This window comes from Notechis scutatus, chromosome 5 (genome assembly GCF_049901735.1).
Source record: "Notechis scutatus isolate UNSWTSFEM ecotype Mainland chromosome 5, rNotScu1.2, whole genome shotgun sequence".
NCBI lineage: Eukaryota > Metazoa > Chordata > Lepidosauria > Squamata > Elapidae > Notechis > Notechis scutatus.
Genome location: NC_142013.1, coordinates 74355033 through 74380081, shown reverse-complemented (window position 1 = coordinate 74380081; position 25049 = coordinate 74355033). Strand labels below are relative to the sequence as shown.

General features: G+C 32.9%; 1 protein-coding gene across 1 annotated transcript in view; it reads right to left on the bottom strand.

Annotated features, from left to right (window-relative positions):
• Positions 1-535: 535 nt before the first annotated feature.
• Positions 536-25049, bottom strand: part of ANOS1 (anosmin 1) — an 86057-nt gene continuing 61543 nt past the window's right edge. The window contains exons 7-14 of the mRNA XM_087967050.1: positions 17859-18064; positions 16804-16951; positions 14130-14270; positions 10549-10646; positions 8920-9091; positions 7679-7899; positions 7407-7545; positions 536-3899 (exon numbers count right to left, since the gene is read on the bottom strand). Coding sequence (XP_087823176.1) covers positions 3841-3899; positions 7407-7545; positions 7679-7899; positions 8920-9091; positions 10549-10646; positions 14130-14270; positions 16804-16951; positions 17859-18064 — 1184 coding nt within the window. The 3' untranslated portion in view covers positions 536-3840. The remainder of the gene's footprint in view (positions 3900-7406; positions 7546-7678; positions 7900-8919; positions 9092-10548; positions 10647-14129; positions 14271-16803; positions 16952-17858; positions 18065-25049) is intronic.

Sequence of the window (25049 nt, the reverse complement as noted above, 5' to 3'; positions counted from 1 at the left end):
TTTTCCCCAAATAATACTGAACTATAGAAACAAATAGTGCCAATTTCGGGGGTTCAGGTTAAAAAATTCCTGATTCATTAGTTTAAGCTCCCATATGTAGTCCTACTGCCATTTTTCAGTAAATTATATAGAAACCCAAGAAGAAAGCCATAAATTCTCCTCTTTTCTTCTGATTCATGTACCTGACTGAGGTTTGGCATGCACAGCTATTGTTCCTGATAAGTTTTGGAGTGGACCGGAACCACTAGCTAGATTTATGTATCATCCATGTTTTGCAAACTTGGCAACTTTAAGAATGTGTGGACTTCCAAGTCCCAGAATTTGCCAGTCAGCAAGTTGCCAAGTAGGAAAAACATTGATGTATTATTGTATGTATGTATTTGATTCGGGCTAAGTGTTTCCTATGAAATGTATTGATTATGGTTTGAAAACCCTGACTAAATGTCAGCAAATCTATCATGGACTAAATCACTTTGTGTAAAAGACAATTATTATACAAAGCAATCCCAACAAAGATGATAATTATGAGTCTATATAACTATATGATCGTTTATTAATTCAACTTATGTACAAAATCTAAATATGAAGATCAACCAACCAGAGTATTTACAATTTATTTTACAAAATGTTTTACAAGAAACATTGGCCAAAATAACATGACACAGAATTAATTATTTTGTATTACATAAATAAATACTGACTTTTAAATGACTGTTATAAAAATGTAATTTTTCAGTCAGCTGAATTAGCAAACATGTGGCTGTGTTTTCTTTATGCTACAATATAATTACATAAAAGGGAGGAGTATTTTTACATATAATCTATTAATTATTTTTTAAACAGTACCTTACCACTATATTCAGTAGAGGTAAACAGTCATACAATTCATGTCTCTAACTGAATTATGATTTTTTGGCATGCAAAACCTATAGATCCAACAACACCTGGAAGCATTAATTTCCTTTAAAAAAAAACATTTGAAGTCTTAAAAAATAATGCAACCATTAAAAGCGTGTATCTGGAGTACAATGTACAACTTATATGACATTTATATGTCCACAGGTATTAATCAGAGATTTAAAAATACTTAACAAATTCAAGACAAATAACATAAAAGTAATGCGATCTAAAATAAATAAGTTATCACAACTTTTATATGCCCTTTTTAAAAATAAGAGGAAATAAAATGGAAGTTACTAACTTCCATTCTTACATTTTTTGAAGATTTATTTGTAATTAAATCCTGTTCTTGCATAAAAGAGAACTAATATAGTTTGATAAATCTTAGTGTTTTCAATACAATTGTTTTTGAAATCTGATTAACAGAAACAGATTAACAGCTTTTTTCAATATATTTCCCACACACATATATAACAATTGTTTTCAACTGAATGAAGAAACAGATTGCACCGAACACTATTGTGTTGGCAGCATTTGGCAATTTCTGCTTTTTAAGCAATCAAGTCATTGAAAACACTGAACTAATTTATAAAGCATACCGTGAACACCTAAAGTCAAACTGGCTTTATTTGGATCAAATTTTTGTTTGAATAAAATTGTTGTGGTTTTTTTTTTTTGAAATTAGACAAATAAAAACATTGAAAGTGAATACACAGACTACCTCTTGATAACTTGAACCTTTTTTAAAATGTCTTTTCATTGTTGGTTTCCATTATCTGAATGAAAACCAGTCCATACTGTATACTCTTAAGCATATTTTATGCATGCAAGTCTTTACAGATGTAGCAAGTAAAGAATATGTGCAAATCTTCTCTTAATTGTATCTGCATATACAAGCTTGTCGAACATACAGTATGCTCACAAGAACCATAAATTTTCTGAAATAATTCAAAGACATTGTTGTCTGTTTTCCTATATGCTCTTCAAAAACATTTGGCCTTTTTTTTCCCTTTAAAAAGAGGGATATTCTTAATCTTATTTATGACAATTATGTATTGTTATAGATTAAACATTTATGCAAAAAAGTATCTCTACCCTTTAATTTTCTACTGCAGTGGTTATGGACAGCATTGTTTTTCCTTTCACTTGATATAAATCAAAGCATGTAATGGAGAGATATGTCCCTCTAAGAATAGAGGATGCTAATTTTTTTCTAATGAACAAGACAAAAGAAAATTAAATCTGAAGTGTGATCTAAAACTGTATTGTTTAAAACATGTGGTTACAGTTTAGTTAATAAAGTGTGTCCATGAAGTTTCCTATACTTCATTATGTCATTCAATAAAGTTTTGTTTAAAGTAAAGACGCAGGAAATTTTCAGATTTAGCTTAATTCAATTGATGCTGTCAATATTTTATTATTTAATAAAATAACTCTGATATCATGAACTTGGTCAACACGTGCCCTGCAATCTTCTCCCTGTATGAGGATTCAGTTTACCTGAATAATCAGATAAAGATCCTTCTATTTGCACAAAGATATTCCTGTAGTGAAATGAAAAACAAGCTCCTTCTGGGAGGGATATACAGTGTATATATTGTTGGATAGACAAACGTATCTTTATTGGTGGCCAAGTACTGAAAGGGTAACTATAAAATGTCTAGTTTCTCTTCCTTTCTCACATAACTTTGCAGTATCAATTGCTTTTTCTATAGAACTTAACTTCTGCCAGTTGGAGTTTTTTTGTGGGAATGTACAAAAATCTCACCTGCTATTCTTCCATCATTCTGCCCTTACCAGCATTCATTTCCACTACCACCCCAGCCTTATAATAGGCCATTATTTGCATAAACCAAGAAAGCTACTTCTTAATGTTACTATGATATACCAAGATGGTGGCAACAGATGAGAAGGGAGACTCCCAAGAACTAGCATGAGGCAATTCCTGGTAATGAGAGTGGAAAGTGATAATGGAAAAGAAGTAGTCCAGAAGAAATGCTGGAAAACTGTGTTAGCTTCCTATATTTCAAAATGTCATGGAACATCTTGCAGCTCCTAGGTGTAAAAAGGCCCTACATCTCACATGACAAACTTCTTCTAAAGTAAAAGTCTAGTTCAAAGAACTTAACCTCAACCCTCACTTAAATTCATTAATTTTGTGAAGTATTTAATGATACTAGTAGCTATAAGACAGACTTATTTACATTTCAATTAGTGTTGTAGTGTTGCTTTAAGTACTCCATTTGGTTTCAGTTCCCAGTATGAAAAACAACAACAGTTTGATCATTTTTCTTCATAATTTAGGAAAAATAATCCCCCCTTAATGAAACCCTCAAAAGTTAATGTGTCTACTTCATGGAAACAAGATAATGTTTCTTCATCAAATGGACATGAATCTTTCTCCATTTAATGGGATTTCTGAAAGCAAATTAGGTAAAATATTGAAATTCTACTCAATTACTAAATAGATATTATTAGGCCATGTATATCATATATCATGAAATGGACAGGGATTGTTGTTATGTTTTTCCTGTATCAGCCACAGATAACTCAGGTTTAAATGGATGGTTTAAATCTATTTAAAAAGCTATGTAAAGATATTAATGGGAAGTGATAAAGCAGGATGTCATGTAGCATATGCTACAGTAACAGGTAATTGCTATAATGATATATATGAAAATATTTACATTTTCATAGATGATGAATGCTCTGATAATACGAATACAGCTGATCTTTGCATTATATTCTGTACTATATCCCAAAATTAGTTCAAACATGCTTTTTTCAATCCATTTCATACAGATTTATACACAATTCATATTTGATAAACATTTATTAAAACAATAGCTCATTCCATAACCCAATAAAGATGCATTTTTCTGGTCGTCTTTCAAGAACTTCTTTGCATCGTTTTCCAGCTGGTTAATAATTTATGGCAATTTAGTATTTTTCAGGGGGTGATTTGTAGTGTCGTGGATGGTGATGCTTCATATGAGGTCCTAGAAAGAAAAAGAATACTATAACCCTAGTTCATAATTATCAGTTGTTGGTAATCTTTAAATCCCTACAGGTTTGTCCTATGACAGTATAACATTGTTATTTTTCTGGCCAAAACAATATTATTCTGTAGTCCTGTGACTTCTATTAGCTTCAGAAGTAAATCAATTAAATATTTTGTTCAACTCCATCACCCCCGCAAAACTCCAAACTGTGAGTTATTTGATATTCCTTACCTATTCCCCATAAATCTGATTCTTCAAGAGTCACTCTTGGTATTTATTTATATTATTTTAAATACATACATACATACAATTTATGGGCTGCCTGTCTCCAAAAAAAACAGATGGCTTAAAGTTAAAAATACGAAAAGGTATAAAGATCAAAAGGGATCATGAGTATCCCTAAGACAACATATGACAAGAAAAAAGCTCACTCACAAGTGAAGGTATGTAGACTCTATGTCTTCATCCCATAAAACACTATAGAAACTAGTCATAAAGAAAGAATGAGAACTGCTGCAAAATGATGCCTCCACATCCAAATCTTGTAGCTGGCCCAGAGAATTACTGGGATCAATGGCATTGAAAGTGGCTTAGAGATACCAAGGAAGGAGATACCCAGTTCTGCCATGAGACCAACAACAGGTCATCTTCTGGTTAGCCTTGACCAATTGTGTTGGACAAGGATCAAATAGATGTCTTGAAGAACCAAGAAGATGTTTTTGTTTGATTTAGATAATTCTTGAGAAAGCACATAATTCTGAGTTTATTAGACTTAGCCTAGTCTATGAAGCTTATAGGATTGAATAACCATGAATAATTGCTTTTTTTCTCGCTACCCTTTTCTAAATATGCAGAAGATTTGACAGCAATTGCTACATCCCAAATAATTGTGATCATCAGTGAAGTGAAATCCTGTTTTTAGTATTACCATCCTTTCTTTCTTCCCCTCACATGGCCATCCATATGCAATAGAAATTCTTATTTTCTTATTATGAACATATTTTCCAATACTGCTTACCATTGCCTGGGTGAAAGCAACTAGAACCAGCTGTGAATAGCCTCAGGATGTAACTTTACTCTTTATCATCTATGCCCCAAGAAGTTTTAGAAATAAAGGTCACAAACAAGGTTAAGTATTTAGGGATGAATATCACACCAAGATGTAGTACACTGAAGGAGGATAATTATCTTAAACTCAAACAGCAGATTGCGACAGATTTGACAAAATGGAGAAACTTACAATCATCATTGATTGGGAGAATATCTACAATTAAGAAGAATGTATTGCCTAGAATTTTATATTTATTCCAGACAATTCCAATCTGACTAGGGAAAGAGTTTTTTGAAGATTTAAATCGAATTGTGCTGAAATATATTTGGCAGGGCAAAAAAGCAAGAATAAAAACTTACAAGATGCAAGAATAAGAGGAGGGTTTGCTTTGCCTAACTGGGAGTTGTATTACCAGGCGACAAATTTGATGGGGGTAAAGGAATGGATAACATTAAGGAACAACAGACTATTGACCTTAGAAGGGCATGACTTGCTGTTGGGATGGCATGCCTTCCTTTGGTATAAGGGAACTAAAACACAAGGGTATTTTAGAAGACATTACATTCGAGAGGCATTGTTTTTGAATTGGGAGAAGATAAAAAGACAATATTATTTAAAAATTCCATTATGGATATCTACCATTGAAGCTTTTTCTTATCCAATAATATATAAAAAGGGACAAACAGTTAGATATGGTGAGATATTGAATGAAACGGGTGAACTTAAATCTGTTCAAGCATTGGAAGAACAAGGTGTAAAAATGAACTGGTTTTCATATTTGCAAATATAATCTAGATTTGACAAAGATGTTAAAGCAGAAGGTATTTATAAGTTGACTGATTTAGATAAAAATTTGATGGGTACTGATGAAAAGGTAATTAAAAAACTTTATGGACACTTATTAGAATTTAAATTGGAGGAGGGACAAGTTAACGAAACGATGATTGCTTGGGGGAAAATTTTTGGATATGGGATTGATTTAGAAAAATGGCAAAAATTGTGGTCTCAAAATTATAAAAATGAAAATGTCAACTGCATATAAAGAAAATTTTTATAATATGTTTTACAAGTGGCATCTACCCCCAATGAGACTTGTGAGAATGTTTAAGAATAAATCGGATAAATGTTGGAAATGTCATCAGATATCTGGTTCATATTACCATATATGGTGGACATGCTCGGACGCAAAGAAATATTGGACTAAAATCCACACATGGTTGGAAAAAATGATAAAATAACATGTAGACTTTAAACCAGAGATCTTTTTATTGGGAATTATACTGGAAATATACAACAAAGAGTTGAAATATTTGATTGTAAATGTATTAACAGCGGCTAGGATTTTATTTGCTAAGAATTGGAAAAACGATAAAATATGCAGGAGGAAGTTATTAAGAAAATTATGGACTGTGCTGAAATGAGTAAATCGACATTTGAAATTAGACAACAAGAAGATAAACAATTTTATATGATATGGGATTTGTTTTATCAATCGTTGGACAAAAAGACATGGTAATGTAATAGACTAGATAATTCTGTGATAGAAATTTAGTAGATTGATATAAAACATAATATAGACATATATAACCATTGGTTGAAAGTATAACATAAATTTTAAGATAAAATCTGGAATATCTTGTATAAAATGATGGAATAAATAGTTTAGTAATGGATGATTAATAACTGATAAATATATAAGCATATGTTAGTTTGACAATGTGAAAATTGATATAAACTGAGAGTAAATGACTATAAAAGGATAGCACAAAAGATTTGCAACCAACTGACACACTGTATGTATATAAAATGGAAGATGGTTTTATGTTTTTATGTTTTGTATGTGTATGTTTGTGTTTTAAAAAATAAAAACTCTTTTTTTTTTAAAAAAAAGTTGCTGCTTCCTTTGTCCAAAACTTACTTGAAGATGGCAGACAGCTTGAAAATAGGCCCATACCATCACGTAGAAAAATCCTAAAACTAATGTTTTGCAGCATACAAAATTTTAGAAACATTCCAAGATGGAAGTTTTTGAGATTCTTGAGTGCAAAGGATAAACATTAAATATAACATCCAGAGAACTATAAGAAAGCCAGATATGACAGAAAGTAAAGATTTGGAATGCACCTGTTGATTAAATTCTGGATTCTGTTCTAGATAGATTTACCAACTTTCCTTTGTTGAAAATATTATAATTTAAGATTTAATCCATTAATGAGAAAGACTGTAAACAAGGTAAATCAAAGCTGAGCTAAGCAGCCATTTCAGACCAATCTCACTGCTAATTTCAGATGAATTAATAAGCATCTTTTATCCTAAATAAATCAAAGACTATGTTCAGGCTGTTAGGTCAGATGGAGAAGAGTATGTCTAAAAATACTCATAATGTATTATGTTCCATATAAGAAAGAGAGAGATGCATGCAGAATAAGTTATTGTAGCATGTCAACACTCACTCTGTGGTGATATCACTAAATTGGGTGTTTGAAATGATTTTATTGCAGCTGGTCCCTCACCACTTGTGGTTAACACTTGAACTTCTAAACGGTAAAGAGTTGATGGTCTTAGGTTGGGTACTGTCAACATATGGTGATCCTAAAAGGAAATGTAAACAGTTATTTGAAGTAAAAGAAATATATTTGAGGCATTCAGTGTCATCAATCAACTCAACTTCTTCCTTGCTTCTTCCCTCCTATATATCCCCCTCCCCCACTGAAGAGGTACTTACTACTGGCAATATTTGTGATTGGGAGATAATGCTGTTTGGTAAGCTGTTTTGCCTGCTTTCTGTAGTGACTTCTGCCCAGGTGACTTGAAATCCTGTCATTGGGTGGTGAAGATTTGTTTTTGATATTTTCCAGGAAAAGTGGCCTGTAATATTAATGTCCTGAACAATGAAAGAAGCAGAAAGATTCTCTGGTTTTGCCAATATTTTTGAGATAACAGGATCTGTAAAATAATACCAACACAAAGAGAGAAGTTATCATCTCTGTTAATCTTAAGTACAATTTTTAAAAGATATACAGTAAGGGAGTCTACAACAATGTGTCATATAAACTTTGCTCTTATATGATGAAGATGGAATGTTTACTTTCAAATGAATTGCTCACCATTATATCTCTTATTTTATTTATCATGAATATAGTTTCATTTTATACAATACACTTCAATTAGTAAACATTACCACAAATTCTAATTTCATGATTTGATGTTGTTCATAAGTGATGTAGATGCATTTATATTATTATATTACATACAATTCTGTAAATCAACTTTATCTATATGTTTTATATATGACTAAAATGTCTTTTTTAAAAAAAAAAAAAAAAAAACTACTGTATTATTTATTGAAAATATCATGTTTATATAAATATCTTTACATAAATGTGAGTCAATTAATATTTGAAGATATTAAATTCATTGTATGGAGGATCAGAATATCAAATGTTAAGGCAATTTGTGGTACCAGAACTGAAACTATTACTTACAATAGTATATTTTTCTATCTAAAGAAATTGCCTAAAGAGATGTGATCTATCAAAGAAAATATAAAATGTTTAGAGATAGCCAGACCAGCGGTGAAAGGCATCACATCTTATCAGGTTAAAAAAAGCATATAAATGTATAACGTTTTGTTGTATCTCATACCTAAATTGTATTCTTCTGTTACATATCAAATTTGTAAAATAATTTTATTTAATGTAGCATAAAAATGAGATAGTAATGAAGGTCATATTGAAAACTTCTAACTTACTGACTGTAAAATCAGATTACAAAAAAAATTAAATTTGTGGTTGTTTTTGTATTTTGTATTCTTATTAATTAATCTGCTTTTGCAATACTAATACTTATAAGTGGTTACATTAAGAATTTTAAAGCTCTTCATATAATGATGGAAGCAATCCATTTTAAAAACTAGTGTTTGAATGTTTAAGTATTTTATTTCACTGTAATGGTTTTGAATCTTACCTCCTTTAGCTACGCAGCTTACATACTTGTGTTTTTTCCCTTTTAGATCAGAACAAGGTGGAGTCGTAAAAAAAATGCTTTCAGATTTCAGCTGACCATTGGATCTTACTGGGTGAACTGTAACCTTATACTTGCATGAAAAGGACAGGTTCTGAAGAATTATATAATTTTCCTATGAGAGACATAAGCCATTTTATTATCCTCCTCTTGGGTTTAAATTTAATATTTTCCAAGCAATCAATGCAAAAATGCATTTTTAGAAAACAAGACAGTTTACAAAATGTATAAATATTCTTGGATATCATTTATTTATTATAGTGAGATGAAATAGGTGATGAAATAGGTAAGGCTGAAGGCAGCATATTCAGCCCAAATCTCTAGATGACTTCATATAGAAGAAATTTTATAATATGGCACAAGTTGAAAAGGAAAAAAAATGTGGCACATATTTAAATGGAATCACAAATGGTAGTGTTCTTCAATATGAATTCCTCTACCACATAGGTGGAAAGTAATTCTCTATTCAAAAGCTTGCACAAACATGTGTCTATGTGATAAAAAGGAATAAAAAAAACTATAGTGGATAATTTAATCCAATGAAGTGCGTGAAGGCAATAGTTGATTTTTACAAAGCGTACTTGAGAATTAAACATAACATTTTATTTTATGTAAAATTATACTGTATGTAATATTATACTGCACATTGCACTGCACACTGCACTGCACATACAGGAAATGTTTCTGATTGCCATTAATAAGTATTTTCTAACTTAAATGAATTTAAACAAATTGTAAAAGTTGATATAAGAAAATATACAAAAATCTGCATCAGTTATATGGAAAGAATATAACTTGTTCTATCTAATCTTACAAAATCAGTGTGTACCACAAACAAAAGATGGAACAATTCTCTTCCAGTCTCAGCTTCTTGAAATAACCATAATTGGTAAGAACAACAATGAATCAATACTTCTTTTATGAGGCCTTATATAAAGTATATAATTGATGTATATGACTTCAAGTGCTAGCATAAGTTGGATAAGTAGACAAGTTCTTGAACTTATTATTAATTTTCTCAAGGCATACTACTATATTTCTTCAAGAAACTTCAGAAAAATGGGAACATAATTCATGCCAGTTTTAGTAGGCGCTTTTAAAAGGGGGGGGGGGGAGATTCAATTTTCCCTAACAAATTAACCCCATAAACCCTGGTGCTGTCTTCATCTACAGTACAACTGCCATGCCAGCTGCAGCTACTAACCATCCAAAAGAATTAATTAAAAATCTGGTTTTCCATCATAAGAAATACACTAGATTAACCAGCCTTCCTCAACATAGACCACTTCAAAGGATTCAAGTCACACATAATGCACATTCATTAGAGCTAATGGCCAATTGGCCATATTCAATCTATAGGAACTCAAGCCAAATACATGTGGAGGACTCCAAGGAACTGAAATTACAATAGCTTTTCATTACAAAGGACAAAATGGATGCTTTGAAGCATAGAACAAATTTGTATTTGAAATATAAAGGGAACATATTGCGATCTTTAAAGGTCATATATACTCTTCTCACAAAATATAAGATCATATATTTACAGTTTTTTATGCTTAAAACTTAACTTACATACGTTACATCATTGAATTTTTCAGGCTCTTCGGTATTGTTGTAAGAACATAATTCTGGGAACCACTGAACATTATATTCTTCCCTGCTGGTAACATCTATCAGTGAAATATCATAACAAGGGAAAATTAATAGAAGCTTACACTTAAAAGTCTTTGATTTTTTTGAATATGAAATGAAAATGCATATGCCTTTTAGAATATTGGAAGTTAGTCTGAGCAAATTCCAAATATCTCAGGTTGACCTGGTGAAACAGTTTATACACTGCTGTGTTGCACCATTAAAATATCATGCAGGAGAATGGAACTTGCAGTTTTAAAAGCCCACAGAAAAGTAGAAGTAGGAAGTGCAGAAAAATGGACACAATAATATACTAAAGAATTATTACAAATCTATGACAAAATGCTACCCATTTATAAATATATCAATATTATAAATATATAAGAACACTCTGGTTCTCAGAAAATAAGGAGTCTTATTTTTTTTTAGACTTGAAAATAAGCACTTCTGCTTATTTTCGAGGTGGTCTTACTTTTTTTGAGGTGCAACAGGCCAAACTTGGTGAGCTGGACACACTGTGGATGTACTGTCACCTCCATTCTGAAACTTCAGCATTCAGAATGGAGGCTTTTTGGCGAACGAAAGAAAAATGGGAAGGGGGAATTTTTCTGCTTGCCATCCTTCCCTCAGTCTGTGCTGAGCTTGAGGAATAGATGACAGGCAGGAAAATCCCCTCTCCCCATTTTTCTCCCATTCACCAAAAAGCCTCCCACGAGCCTCTCAAAAAGAGGGAGAAAACAAAGTAGCTGGCCATAGAGCTACCGGCTTCAGGGAAGCGGCCCAACAAGCAGAAGTGGTGTACCCAGAAAGGGCAAAAGTGGTATTTGCGCTGCTACAAGGGGCCAGAGGGCTGCAGCTGCAGCCATACAATTGCCCCCCCCCCTGCACCCATGCCACTTGTGCTGGTCACACCCATCCCCCTGGACTTATTTTTGGGTTAGTGGTAATATTAGGCCCACCTCCCCAAAATTAGGGTTGAGCTTATTATTGGGGTGTGCTTTTGAAGAAACACAGTAAGAGATAACAAAAAAAGATAAATGAATCATTTTATTAATATTCATCTAATTCTGCAAGTGATTTTCCTAAGTTGCTTTAAAAAAATCATGAAAGTTCTCTTTCAATTTTCCTCATTTCTAATTTTTCCCATAGATAGCTGTGGGAAACACAATCAATGCAGATTAATCTGCATTTAATTGCCAGGTTGATGTCTTTACTATCCACACTCAATGTATGTTCAAGTTTCAAAGCACCTGGGGTCAGTAGCAAGCAAGATTTGGAGCAAGTAAGTCTGGCCTGCTTATGTGAATTAAGAAGGCATGGCAGTCATGATAGAGAATTGTTAATAAAATTTACTTCATGAAATTACACTGCATTTAGAATGCAGTCATAATTAGTCATATGAAAACTAAACAGTGATGTTTAAACTATAGTATATGCATATGCAACACTTATTTGCAACTAACCACTTTGGCTCTGCTCAAACATGTACAGTGAGTAACCTGAAAGCCGTGTAAGCTAGCAGTATCACATATTTTTTTCTTACACAGAAAGAAACCTTCAGTTGAACTTTTGTTTGCTTTTCCATAATATTTGTTTTATTCTGTCTTATTTTTACCAAGCAGTCCAGTTTAACAATCTCACATATTTCAACTTCCCTTTTCTTATCTTACCTAAATGTATTATTTGCTTTATACTAGGCAAATATTAAAATAAGTTATTCAGATGCCAGATTCATTGATAGTTGTTTAAGAGTAGGCAGTCTGAGACCAAACCAACCACAATTTCCACTGATTAAAGGCTAGTGCAACACAAAAGCAATAAACCCCCTTTTAACAGAAAATTGACATTATTATGTCAAGATGCTACATTATTCTTGGGGGGGGGGAGTTTTAAGCCATGCTTAACTGAAATGTAAGTTTAGAATGCAGATTTAAGTACATACCACTAATGCAAATCTTTGCCTATACAAATGGTTCTGGGGCTGTTCCAGTGTGTTATTGCTAATAGCCTCTGCATCTGAGATGACCTATGACTCAGTCTTGCTATTCAATAATCTGTATGCATATAAAGAAAGATTCAGACCATGATCAAGCTAAAAATTTGTGGGTGAGTTTGGAGATTGTAACTATGCTCTACAGGTTCTTTTTTTCAGATGATTTGTCCAGTACCTAAATGCTGCAATAGGAAACTGATGTTCACATCCACTCTGAGATCCTACATGGGAGCACTTTTTTCATCTTGACCATCAAAGGCCATGGCTAGGCCATTTCTTGAGTCATTTGTACAGCAATATTAGTCTCCCATAGGGAATCTTCTACAGATCACTTAACTACCACTTCCCTTTTAATATAGTTAATGGTTTCCTAGACCCATTAAGATTGTGACTGATCTGTCAAGAGAAGCCTTGTACCTGAAACAAAGAACAAAAGGCCTCTATAATTGATTAACAAAGATAACCTGATTTTTGTTTTATCCATAGTTCTATATGTGTATCTACGTTGATAACAAGAATTGGAATGCTGCAATTCACATAAATGAGTGCTCCTAATCAAACATTTAGAATCAGTATTGACACAAACCCTGCTTTAGTCAGTACATGAGAATTCAAATGGAATTTTCTCTTCACTTACATCTATTAACTCAGGCACGGGAAGGATACGGGTGGATACAGAAGAGGGCATAACCAGAAAGTCTTATACAGACAATGGTATCAATCTAATAAGGAAAATGGTTGGTTCCATTTCTACAGGAGGCTTCATTACATGCCTTCCTGCCTTCTCAATGAGCCAGAAACATCCTTGCATGGGTGGAAATGGTGGTGGTGAGGAAACACAATTTTTTCCTCCCTTTTTGCTCTATAGCTTTTGACTCTAGTTAATTTGCCCACCAACACCATCTCCACTGTTGCAAGAGAGCTGCTGCCTCCATAGATATAATAATAAGGAGGCTGGTTATGCCAACAGTTTTTTTGGGGGGAAATACCACTGAACAATCATAGTTCAATCAATTTTAGGTTTACTTTGCTTAGTTTGGAGATCCTTAATCTACTACATATTTTCTCCCTTTGTATTGTAGTAATAAGAACCCCTGAGGAAGCTTAAAAAACTGGAAACATAAAACTGCTATTATTAGGGTTGAATAGATGGGGGAAAAATCTTTTAACTATGATATCTAAGTCAAATCGACACTATGGAAAAGGGGGCTGTAACTGTTTGGTCATATTGATGAGTAATACTTTATATGCATGGGTACATATGGAAATTACTAGTAAACAGAATGCATATCTGCAAGCAAGATGCTTCTCCTCCACTCTCCTCCAAATATATGCATAGGAGAAAGTTGGAAACCTTTGCTTCTATATCAACTTAAATAATAAATAATAGCTCATATTAATTATAATATGTTTAAAAATGCCAACAGTATATCACAAAGCAGTCAGACTTTCTATATTTGTATATCTAAAATTACCACAAAGCTATCTGAATCAGTGTTTTTTAATAACTAACAAATTATTTAGGCACCTTCTGTTTTCTTCCAGTAGACTTTCACTTGAAGTTGGTCATCTTCGAAAAAAGGGACTCCAATTTCAAGAAGACGATTAAGTCTACTTCCTTTGAAGAATGAAACATCAGCTGCTTTACCAATGGTAGATGTCCATTCTTCTGTAAAAGAAAATATTTCTGAAAATTTTCCAGTTGCAAAGATGCTGTATAATCAAAATGTTTCAAATGATACTTGAAATGCATCTAATAAGAGATCACTGAATTACAAATAAAAAGAATAAAAATACAATAAAAGAAATAATTAACATTTATTTATAAAACATGAGTAAACATAAATAACTTTGCCAGTTGTTGGCAGCTAATTCTAAAAGAAAGTTATTGGTTCCAGAATATTTAGACATTTTCAAATTTTCTTGTTTGCTAAAATATAATATGATCAATCCTAGCTGGTAACATAGCTATTCTATTTTCAAAGATCCCATACATATGGCGTTGTATTCAGGTAAAGAGAAGGTTATTACAGTGTTTATAACATTTTATTAATTTATTACATTTATAAGTAATAATACAATAACAAAATGATAAAGAATTCCAGTACTTCTGAATTCATCATAATAACACAACATTTTTAAAAAGCAAAAACAATTTAATAGTGTAGCTGTTACTGACAAGGCATCCAGAGCCAACCATATCAAAAGAGTAATAAAGCGGTAAGTATTACTAATAATAGTCAGCACAAATATGAAAATTGACTAATGTGAAGTAGAAAACACTAAAAATGAAGATGAAGTTATATTGCAGCTGTTTTTGGAGAAATAGAAAAGAATATTACAGTTCTAAAACAATATTTTTATACTAGGTTTATTGAGAATAAACTATTATTAAATAATGAAATACATCTGCATTGAAATGTTAATGTTATAACATTGAATTAATGAAATTAATATTAATCCATAACAATTTATTCCTAATTTACAAAACATAGTTCAGATAATGTGTATATCAATTTTTCATAAGCTAATAAAGCAAAGCACAAAAGAGAAACACTGCTTTAAAACTGTCAAGCACTATTAAATATGTCCATGAGTTGAAATAGCTTCCATACTAGAATCAGGACAAATACTGGATTTCACAGCAAATCATATTTTCTCTGATGCTGCTTTTACTCAGCTATAAAACTAAAATATGAAAATCCACTAACAAGAAAGAAAAGAAGATGACAAATTCAACAGAGTTCACAAAAATATAAACTCTTGTAGGTAAAAATGAAGAACAATAAAGAAGTGAAAATAATTATGTATTTTCGAAAGCAGGTTAAAGAATAAATCAAAGTTAATTGTGAAATAAGAAAGAAAGGGTGCCTTCCAATTGAATGTAATTTGATGAAACTTTCATACATGTGGAAATCAGGGTAACCAGACCTTGATTAGCAAAGGTTTTATCTCAATGTAAATTTAATACGATCTGCAACAGGGGACAGAAACTGGTAACTATAAAAAAGGAATTTGTTTCAGTTACCCTGATGTAAAATGGATATAGAGATTAGACGTGAAGTTTCAGTGCACATAGCAAGCACTAAAGGGAACAAAATATGATGTATCTGTAAATCTGTCTTGTGTTCCTCTAGCAAATCCTTGTGTCAACCCTGAAGTGAACCTGGCTGAGGCCAACTTGGAGGCTTCAGGGTTGCCACACAACAGAGGAAGGGGGAAATAGTTAGATGGAGTTTTGTAGCTAAAACAATAAAGCTTTCATGTGGGAACCAAGGACATTCTCAAGGTGGCTGGCCAGAGGAGGAATGAAGTAACCAAGCAACCGGCCAGCAACTGGATGGGACAGCGTGACCAGTGACTTGGGGGAAAGGGGAAACTTTCCTGTTTAATTAGGTGAAAGCCGCGGGAACTTTTAGAGTCGGCTTTCACCAGTTGTGCCAATATGATATATCCAATAAACTGTTCTTTGAGGAATTTGCCTGCCTCGGAGTTCGGCTTCTATGGGTGCATTACTTGGAATGTGGACACATTGGAAATAATATTTAATTTATTAACTAGCACTAATCCTAACACTCTACAGTAGAATATTCCCAGTGTACTTAAATAGTGAAGAATGAAACATATGCAGAAGACATGCGTTAATTTTGCTTAATGTCACAAAAGCCAAAATATCTAGCACTTTTTAATATCTCCCAAATAGATGACAAACAGACTCATAGTTTCCCTATTTGTATGCTGTTTATATTTCTTAAGGATTAGATTTATATTCTACTTTTCATTCATGACCTCTCCACCCACTCTCCCTCCCACATCCAGTCTGTGAGAAAGTTTGGACTAAGAGAGTGAGATTGGATAAAAATCATTCAATGAGCTTCCAGGGTTGTGGATCAATAAAGCTTTAGGTCTTTCCAGTCATTGTTCTTAACTACTAAATCACATAATTATGATTTATTTTTATATTTGGAAAAGCTCCAAATATGTATATATTATAAGAACTGATTATCAGTATTGATTTTCTATATGTGTCCAGACAAAATAGGATTATTAGATTCACAGTATCCCCATCTGTGAAGTAGTTCTAACCAAACTGGAATATTCTGGTCCAAGGAGAACATACCCAGTAAACTACTTAGGAATGGAATGAAGATAGAGAGTTAGAGACAGAAACTTTACTATTCTTTTATGGAAACACCACTTACTGTTGCTGATAGTTGTCTGAGTAGAACTAAAGTAGAGAGACACTTTTGCACTTTTCAGTCGTATTTGACCCCAGTATGTAACTGCCTGCAGTTCCACCATGTAATTACTACTGGGTTGAAGGTGTTCAAGGATCACATAATTTTGAGACTATAATGGAAAAAAGTTAAGTTGCATAAATCAAATATGATTTTGCTAACTGTTTATTCACGTCAGAAGCAAAAAATAGACATATAACATTCAACAGTGAGCAAATAAAATAGGCATAAAATAGGTCAGAAATGTAGCACGTTTAAAAGTATGTAAAATAAATAGGATTAAAACTAAATGAGATTTGGCCAATATCGGGCCACGTCAATAGCATTTTCTCTTTACCAACATTTTCCACATTAACACAGAGTTAATGCTAACATTGAAACAATTTAACTGCTACATATTGTATCAAATGAATAGGGTATTGTTAATCTCTACTATTCCAATTACTGAGTTTCAAGAAAGATTCATTTTATTGAATATATATATATATATATATATATATATATATATATATATATACATACATACATACATACATACATACATACATACATACATACACACATACACACATATTAGTAGTAGTAGTATTTTTGTTAGTATTCTGAATTTTACCACTTCTACACAATGAAAACGTATAAGCAATATGTACAATATGATATTACAAAGCCTAGGACTCTAAATAAAGAGTAAAATAATCTTTCTCAAAATATAAAAAACAGCAAGAAAAATCAGCAGCAGTCCATTAAACGTTGAATGCCTGTCTGAATAAAACCGCTTTAGCAATTTAGCAAGGAAGTAATTTAAATAATATAATGTAATTCATTTAATGTTTGTCCTTCTGCCATGAATTCCTAAAATATTTTAAGTGCCCGTTTTCCCTGTCCTCTTTTACAAGGTGTTCCTCAAGATGCTGCTTTGAGACTGGAAGCCTCTAGCCTAAAGAAAATTGAACATACTAGACAGAAGCAATTGAGACAATTTATTTTTAGTATCTCATTCTATTCCCTTTTTTACTTACTCCATCTGTAGTCTTCCTTCTCTTCTTTTTTGCTGGGACAAGAGCCTTGCTGCTGACAGTCCAGCTCCAAAAGATTTTGTAATGATGGACTGGAATATCAGGTTCCTCTGGGACATCCCAAATAATCCTTATGTTTATGCTTCCATCACTGTTTACTGTAGAGTTGGCAATCCTGAGATTAGATGGAGCAGGTGGAGCTGATGGCTCTGATGGGAGGAAAGAGCTTTATTGGGATGAATAATTTCTTTAAAATCAATATCAACGTTCCAAAAGTTTTGGACAGGAACTCCTTTGCCATTTTTGACAAGTGTTTCAAATAAATGCTTGTTTGGGGTTTAGTGAAAGCAAGTGCATGGGATGGATAAATTGCACAGGGATAAAATTATTCTTTAAAAAAATTCCACGTTCTTCACTAATTGTGCCGCTTACTTTAACAAAAGATTACGCAAAATCATGGCATGTAAGGCTGCCAAGAGTTTTCAGTCAAGATAACAATACATCTTTAAATACCAGGTCCTGTAGCACATACATGGATAGAAAGACTACACTCATGCTTCGCTTCCCGTTGGCCAGAAACCATGCCCTAACAATAGAAAATTATAGTCTAATATAGCACAGCTCTTAGATTCTTTAGTCAATAATCAAAAGGATATCAGAAGACAAGAATTTAAAATTTCATAACAGAAAACATTGAACATGGATTTTCTAAATTCCTAGACATACTTTTACATAAAATACATTTTTATATACATTATTAAACCATCTTTTAAAAATATGATTCATATCTTAAAGAAATTATAGAAAGGTTATACTGGGTATACATATTTTTCCTACCCAAGTTTCTACATTTTAGAAGACATGTATGAAATATAAAATGAGAGAGAAAAGTAGCTTCATTTACATTGGCAATGCAATAAAACTATTATTAGTTTAAATATATTGCTATACAGCTGCCAAATAAACTGTTTGATTGCTCTTTAGAACTGTGTATATAGTTACAATGTTTAGATTCCTTGCAATATAGCACCTAATCATGCTTTACTTGGGGAATAATGAATAACTGCATACATAACTTTTCATATGCCATTAATTAAACTAGTTTTGACACTTTCCTTAAAAAAAGATCTTACAGATCTCTATAAACTTTATTAGCAAGGATTCCTGATCCTATAATGCAATCTTTGATTCAGATTGACTGGCAGCTATTTTCTAGCAAGTCTAGCTTTAGAACCACAAGAATAAGCTATAAAGGATCCAATCTGAGTTGGTCATTGGGACCACAAATTTAATCTTGGAAGATTGCTGGAACTCAGGGAACTTCACTTTCACCAGATCTATTAAAGTAAGATTTACATTACACATCTTCAGCACATTTTTCTCAGTCAAAACCTTCATCAAGCATAACATAAACTATGTTTGATAAGTAACTATACAACTCATGCTGATGGATTCCTTTAACATGAGAAACCACTGGATGAAATTGGTACACCAGAGGAAAGATTGTTTTGTCATTTATTTCACTGCAAACAAGTAATGAAAAGATCATAAAGGCATAATGTTTCAGAAACCTTGCTATATGAACTGTATATACACTGTAAATGTATTACCAATTTAATAAAGTTACCAGTGCTTAAAATACCAAGATTATAATTTTCAAATGTTAATTTAACATTTAGCTTAAATGGTAATCATGGATTTAGAATTTTTAGAAAGATTTGTAGAAAATATGCTAGAAATAAAAAGCTTAAGATTTAAATAGATAAAAATCTACATAATAGTTTTTATATATATATATTTATTTAGGAAAAGCAGCTGAATGGTGATGACTCTTAGAAATTAAGTACTTGTGAGGATGTAGATTTCCTATAAAAATAATATTTTGTGTTGTTTCATATCTGTAAAACAACATAAACTGCTTAGGGTACATACTCAAAAGAAAGGTCAATCTCTCATAATCCTTTAAGTACTCAACCCAGCAGGCTTTTATAAAAGAAACAATTGTTTATTGTTGTCAATTTTATTGTTTCAGACTTTTAAGTTCCTAAAGAGAGAAAAAGAAATAATCATGTAATAATATTTCTATTATTATTCAATAATCATTGTCAGAAATATGCAAGTACCGTTACACAAGCAAAGGGGACTGCAACACTTTTTAAACTCTGAAAAGCAAAATAATATTTGGAAGAGTCTCGGGCAAATGAGTCTCTATTTCACTCAGTCCAAAGAAGGAGAAGTAAAGCACATTCAGACTTGAAGGATTCTGTTATTATAGCCAACTTATTAAAAAATAGTTCCAGTTGATTTTCTGGTTTGGTTTACCTAATGAGCTTGACCGTTCTACCCTCCAGAAAGTTTTCCAACTCTGACCAATATTTGAAATGAAATATATTGTAGGGAAAGTACAGTTATACACATTCTAATCTGGTAGATCAAATAATGTTCACTATGTAGAATGACAGTATTAGATACAAATTACATTATTTAAAAACATAATTAAAAAGTAACTTTTTTCATTCTTTAGAACAAAAAGAATATTTATGTAAACAAAACAGTAAGCATACATACATACAGCTTCCTGCTCATTTTCTGACTTAAATTTTGTCTCAGAGTTCTAGAAATGTTATGGTTAACATGCCACCATCCTTTTCCAATCCTCTCAAATCAAAACTTATGGTACGTGATTTGCAAAATTAAAGTTGAACTGTCAGTGCCTATGCCAAAAAGAGCTTTCCCAGAAGCTAAAGCAAATAAATTATCAACTGGGGAAAAAACTAGTACATAATTGCTGTGGATATGTATCATACAGAAAAATCTTGTCTAATGCAGTTGTGTGATCCAAATTTCTATTGTTATGTTCAGAACACAATTTTAAAGATGGATATTTGAGTCCTAGCACCTACTCCAATAAGTCTAATTTGAAGCAAAGATTATTATTTCTTTCAGCACATTTGGCTAATCTAAAACACATTAATCTAAAGTTGTCCTTCATCCACTGATTCAGCTGATTAAGATTTACGCACAGCAAGTACAGCTGAGTGAATATAGGAAATGCAACAATGACTCAACTCTGATTCCTTTTTTGTTCCATTTTGGTGCTAAAATATTAGGCATATTATATAACAAGTGGCAGATATCTAGAAGCTTCCTTAATTGAACTTGAACCTAAACACAGGTGATAGGGAAGAAATTAAGGAGGATTATGTAGATCAGGGCTGTCAAATTTGTGGCCTGTGGGCTAGATGCGTCACATGCTGGCCACACCCACACCCAGTTTAGCGAAGGGGAAAAGTCATGAAATGTCATGTAATGATGCTGTGATGACATGAGTATGACACCATTAATGTAGATACATCAAAACTCTTCACAGTTAACCCAGCTGTAAGGGTATTTACATGAATCAACCTGTGAAGAAGCAGGACTGATGGAAAGCAGAGGTGTGTGTCCATCCTATTAGCTCAGACAACCTTGATCTTTCTAAGCACTATCACCATCACAACCCTTAAAAAGTAAAATATATCACATCTGGAGGAATGTTAATGGTCTGTGCTAAAGTGGTGAAAGGGAACAAAAGAATAAATAAATTCACTCTGCAATCTAGGTGATTCAGGGGAAAGATGGAAAAATCATTTATAATTATATATGTAACATCTGTTTAGCTATAAGTAAAATATTTTTAACACTTTAAATTAAAATGTTTCTCTTCTAATTACAGTGAGATCACTAATTGTACTTTTTAAAAAGCTGCAAATCTAAACTGCAGAATTTATACCATCGATAAACATTCTAAGATTTTATAGCATAAGCAAAGTGATAGTGTTTGTCTGTCAGAATTGGCACCAAAAATGTACAACAATATAAAAATAACTAACAGGGAAAAAGATGTGAGTGTTAGAAATGGGTATCTATTTATGCATAAGCATGAAATTACATTTAGCATTGACACATATAGTATGAAATCATTGTTGTTAGTTTCATTTAATGTGCTTTATGGAAGGTTCTTTAAAAAAAATTAATACTACAATCCAGCATTTAAAAAATTCAGGAAGCATAGCTCCAAAATGTATACAGCAATTGTCATGTAAGCATGTGCCATGCACATAATTTGTATTATTGCAAATATAATCCCATTTGGTTGTAAACAATATTACAGAATTATGTTTGTATTGTCTCATGATGCTATACTATTAAATAATTCATTCATATTCATTCTGTAAATGAATAGAGAACTGAGTTCCCTTTTATCAATAGTCACCGATTCACATCAGGTTATCTAGTAAAAGAAAGATAAAATTTGCCATACAGTACTGTACATTAGTCCTAGTCTATAGAACATCCCTAAGATTAAACTAAATGTAATACTTCCCTTCTTATGGAACTGTAACTGTAAAACTTACCACCCACAAACAAGGAAAAAACATCAGCAGATTTAAAGATAATTCTAAATATGGCAGTAACACAATCAACCCACAGATAGGCAGAACCCATTCTGAAGGTAACAGCCACAAATGAGTTCAGTAGCATGCAATGATAGGAGATTAGGAAAGATGGAATGAATCGGCACTGGAATGGTAAGGGTGGGAGTGAGGACTTAGACAAAAAGAAAAAGAAAATAGGGACTAAGCCTTTTTAGGATTCAAATTGAGACTTTAAAATGCCACAGACACTGAAGTGAGAATTGGCCACAGAAATCGATTAAGAAATCCAAAATGTAATTAGCATTGAACATCACTGTGCCCTTCCAAGAAAGAGCAATGGGAAGCAACTGCTCACCGTGCACAGAATATTATAAATGAACAACATGGATAAAACCAGAGAAAGGGAAAAATACATTTTGCATCGGAAATTGTTCAACTGCTTGCAGCTGTAATTGTAATTGCAGTAATTGCAACAATTAATCTACAAGAAAATAATTTGTTACAAAAAATGTGCCTATAAAGAAAATTCTTTTCAAATATCTTCACTTTTTAAATATGTAACTTAGGTAGAGAATTTAACATGTCAGAGTTTTTCTTTAGATTGCTCATAATCTTTAAGCAAAATTATTTAGAAAATATTTATTTTCTTATTTTCTCTCTCTCTTTCTGATTTATCTTATATGCTGCTCTGATGTTACAAAAATTGGGATAAAGATTAAAAAAAAAATTAAGGATCTACTACTGTTATATACCATCTTACTTCACCCTTTACTTCAAGTGAGACAAATAAAAGGAACTCATGAACAGAATCACAAATAGCCCCAAACATTCTGCGTAACACAAATGTTATATTCCTAAAGGTGCTCAAAACTCTCCCAGGACACAGTATAAATAGAATGCATTTTACCTTCAAATATCTTAACCTATGCATTCCTACACTGTTAACTTTGAGCACAGCAAAGTTCTCCCTGCTTTCTAAGATTCTTGAAATAATGAACTAAATATTATTTAGGGATTGAAAAGATACTTGAATCCCATTAAACTTTAGCCAATTGGACATAAATATGCAGATATGAGCTTAAGCAACTATAAATACAATGATTTAAGGCATACTTAATTTATTGGATTTCAGTGCACACCAGGCGTGGGGTTCAAATTTCTTAACAACTGGTTCTGTGGGTGTGGCCTAATTTGTGGATGTGGCTTGGTGGTCATGTGACTGGGTAGGTGTGGTTGGTTAGGTGGTCATGTGATTAGCTGGGTATGTCTTGTTGGTCATGTGACTAGCAAACCAAATATAAGTGGTCCTTGCTTAATGTCCAGTTGCTTAGCAAGTGTTCTAATATACGACTGACCTCCCCAGAGCTACTTGTTTTGACAGCCATGCACACACACACACACACACACACACACTTATGACCAGTTACAACATCCCCACACAGTCTTATGACTGAGGTTTTCTATGTTTTTTGCCAGTTTCCAACAATTCCTTCTGATTTCCGGTTAAAAATGCCCTTTAGGGAAAATTGACTTGTTTAACAACCACAGTGTTTGCTTAATAACCACAAGGTTCATTTAATGACCATGGTGTTTGCCTAACCCTTGATCTGCAACTTTAAAAACTCAAAGAGCCATTTTTCTATTTTCTTTTAAACAGGTATCTCTCTCTCTCTCTCTCTCTTTCTTTCTCCCTTTTTCATCTCTTTTTTCTTTCTCCCTTTCTTTCTTTCTCTCTCATCTCTCTGTCTCTTGTCTCTCTCTCTTTCCTTCCCTCCATCTCTTTCTATCTGTTTATGTCTCTTGTCTCTCTCTTCCCCCCCCCTTTCTCTGTCTCTTGTTTCTCTCCCTCCCTCCCTCCCTCTCTCTCTCTCTCTCTCTCTCTCTCTCTCCCTCCCTCCCTCCCTCTGTCACTCTCTGTCCGTCCCTTGGCAGGGGAGAGAATATAAGTCACTTTTTTCCAGTGCTGTTGTAACTTTAAATGGAGGCTAAACAAATAGTTGTAAGTCAAAGACTATCTGTATCTAAGGCTTTAACCTTCCAATTAGCATCTAACTAAATTTCAGCTGCATCTCTGCACCAAGCACATAGGATAATTTCCTTATTCCCAAAATGCAGGAAAATAACCCAGGCGTACAAGAAGTTGTACTTCTGATGTTTTTCAAGGTTAGCAACTTTAAGACATGTGGACTTCAATTCCCAGAATTCCCCAGGCAGCATGAGACCTGATCATTTGATTACTCCCAAGTCACTAACATGAAAGAATTACCAACTTTAAAGATACTGATCATTGTATCGCTGTATGAATTGGTTTAGTAAGATTCCATACTTACCACACTCCTGTCTCTGCTTGGACAGAACCATCAAGGCACTTCTACTGGATTGCCCCTTGTACCAAGGCTCTGATTTAATATTGCCTCCTCCTCCTCCTCCTCCTCCCTAAATGCATGGATTGGCCTCAAATGGATGTTACCTATTTTCTACTGGTGGATTAATTAATCTGTAAAATGTAATATAAACTGCCCCTTCATCACAAGGACACAGCTTTAAAGATATTAAAGTCCCCCCTCCCCCTCCAGGGATATTTGCTCCAGGCTACTTTAAAATGCTTCAAATCCTGGTTCAGCTCCATCAATGCTTCCTGGATCTTCTCCTTGTAGCATTGAGTTCCTTGGCTTTTATTTTGAAATCCAGAACTCTTGGGCTTCAGCGCTGTATTTTAAAAGGCAAGCCAGCTACTCAGTGCTACAAGAAATGCCAGGAAGCCAATGAATTAGTC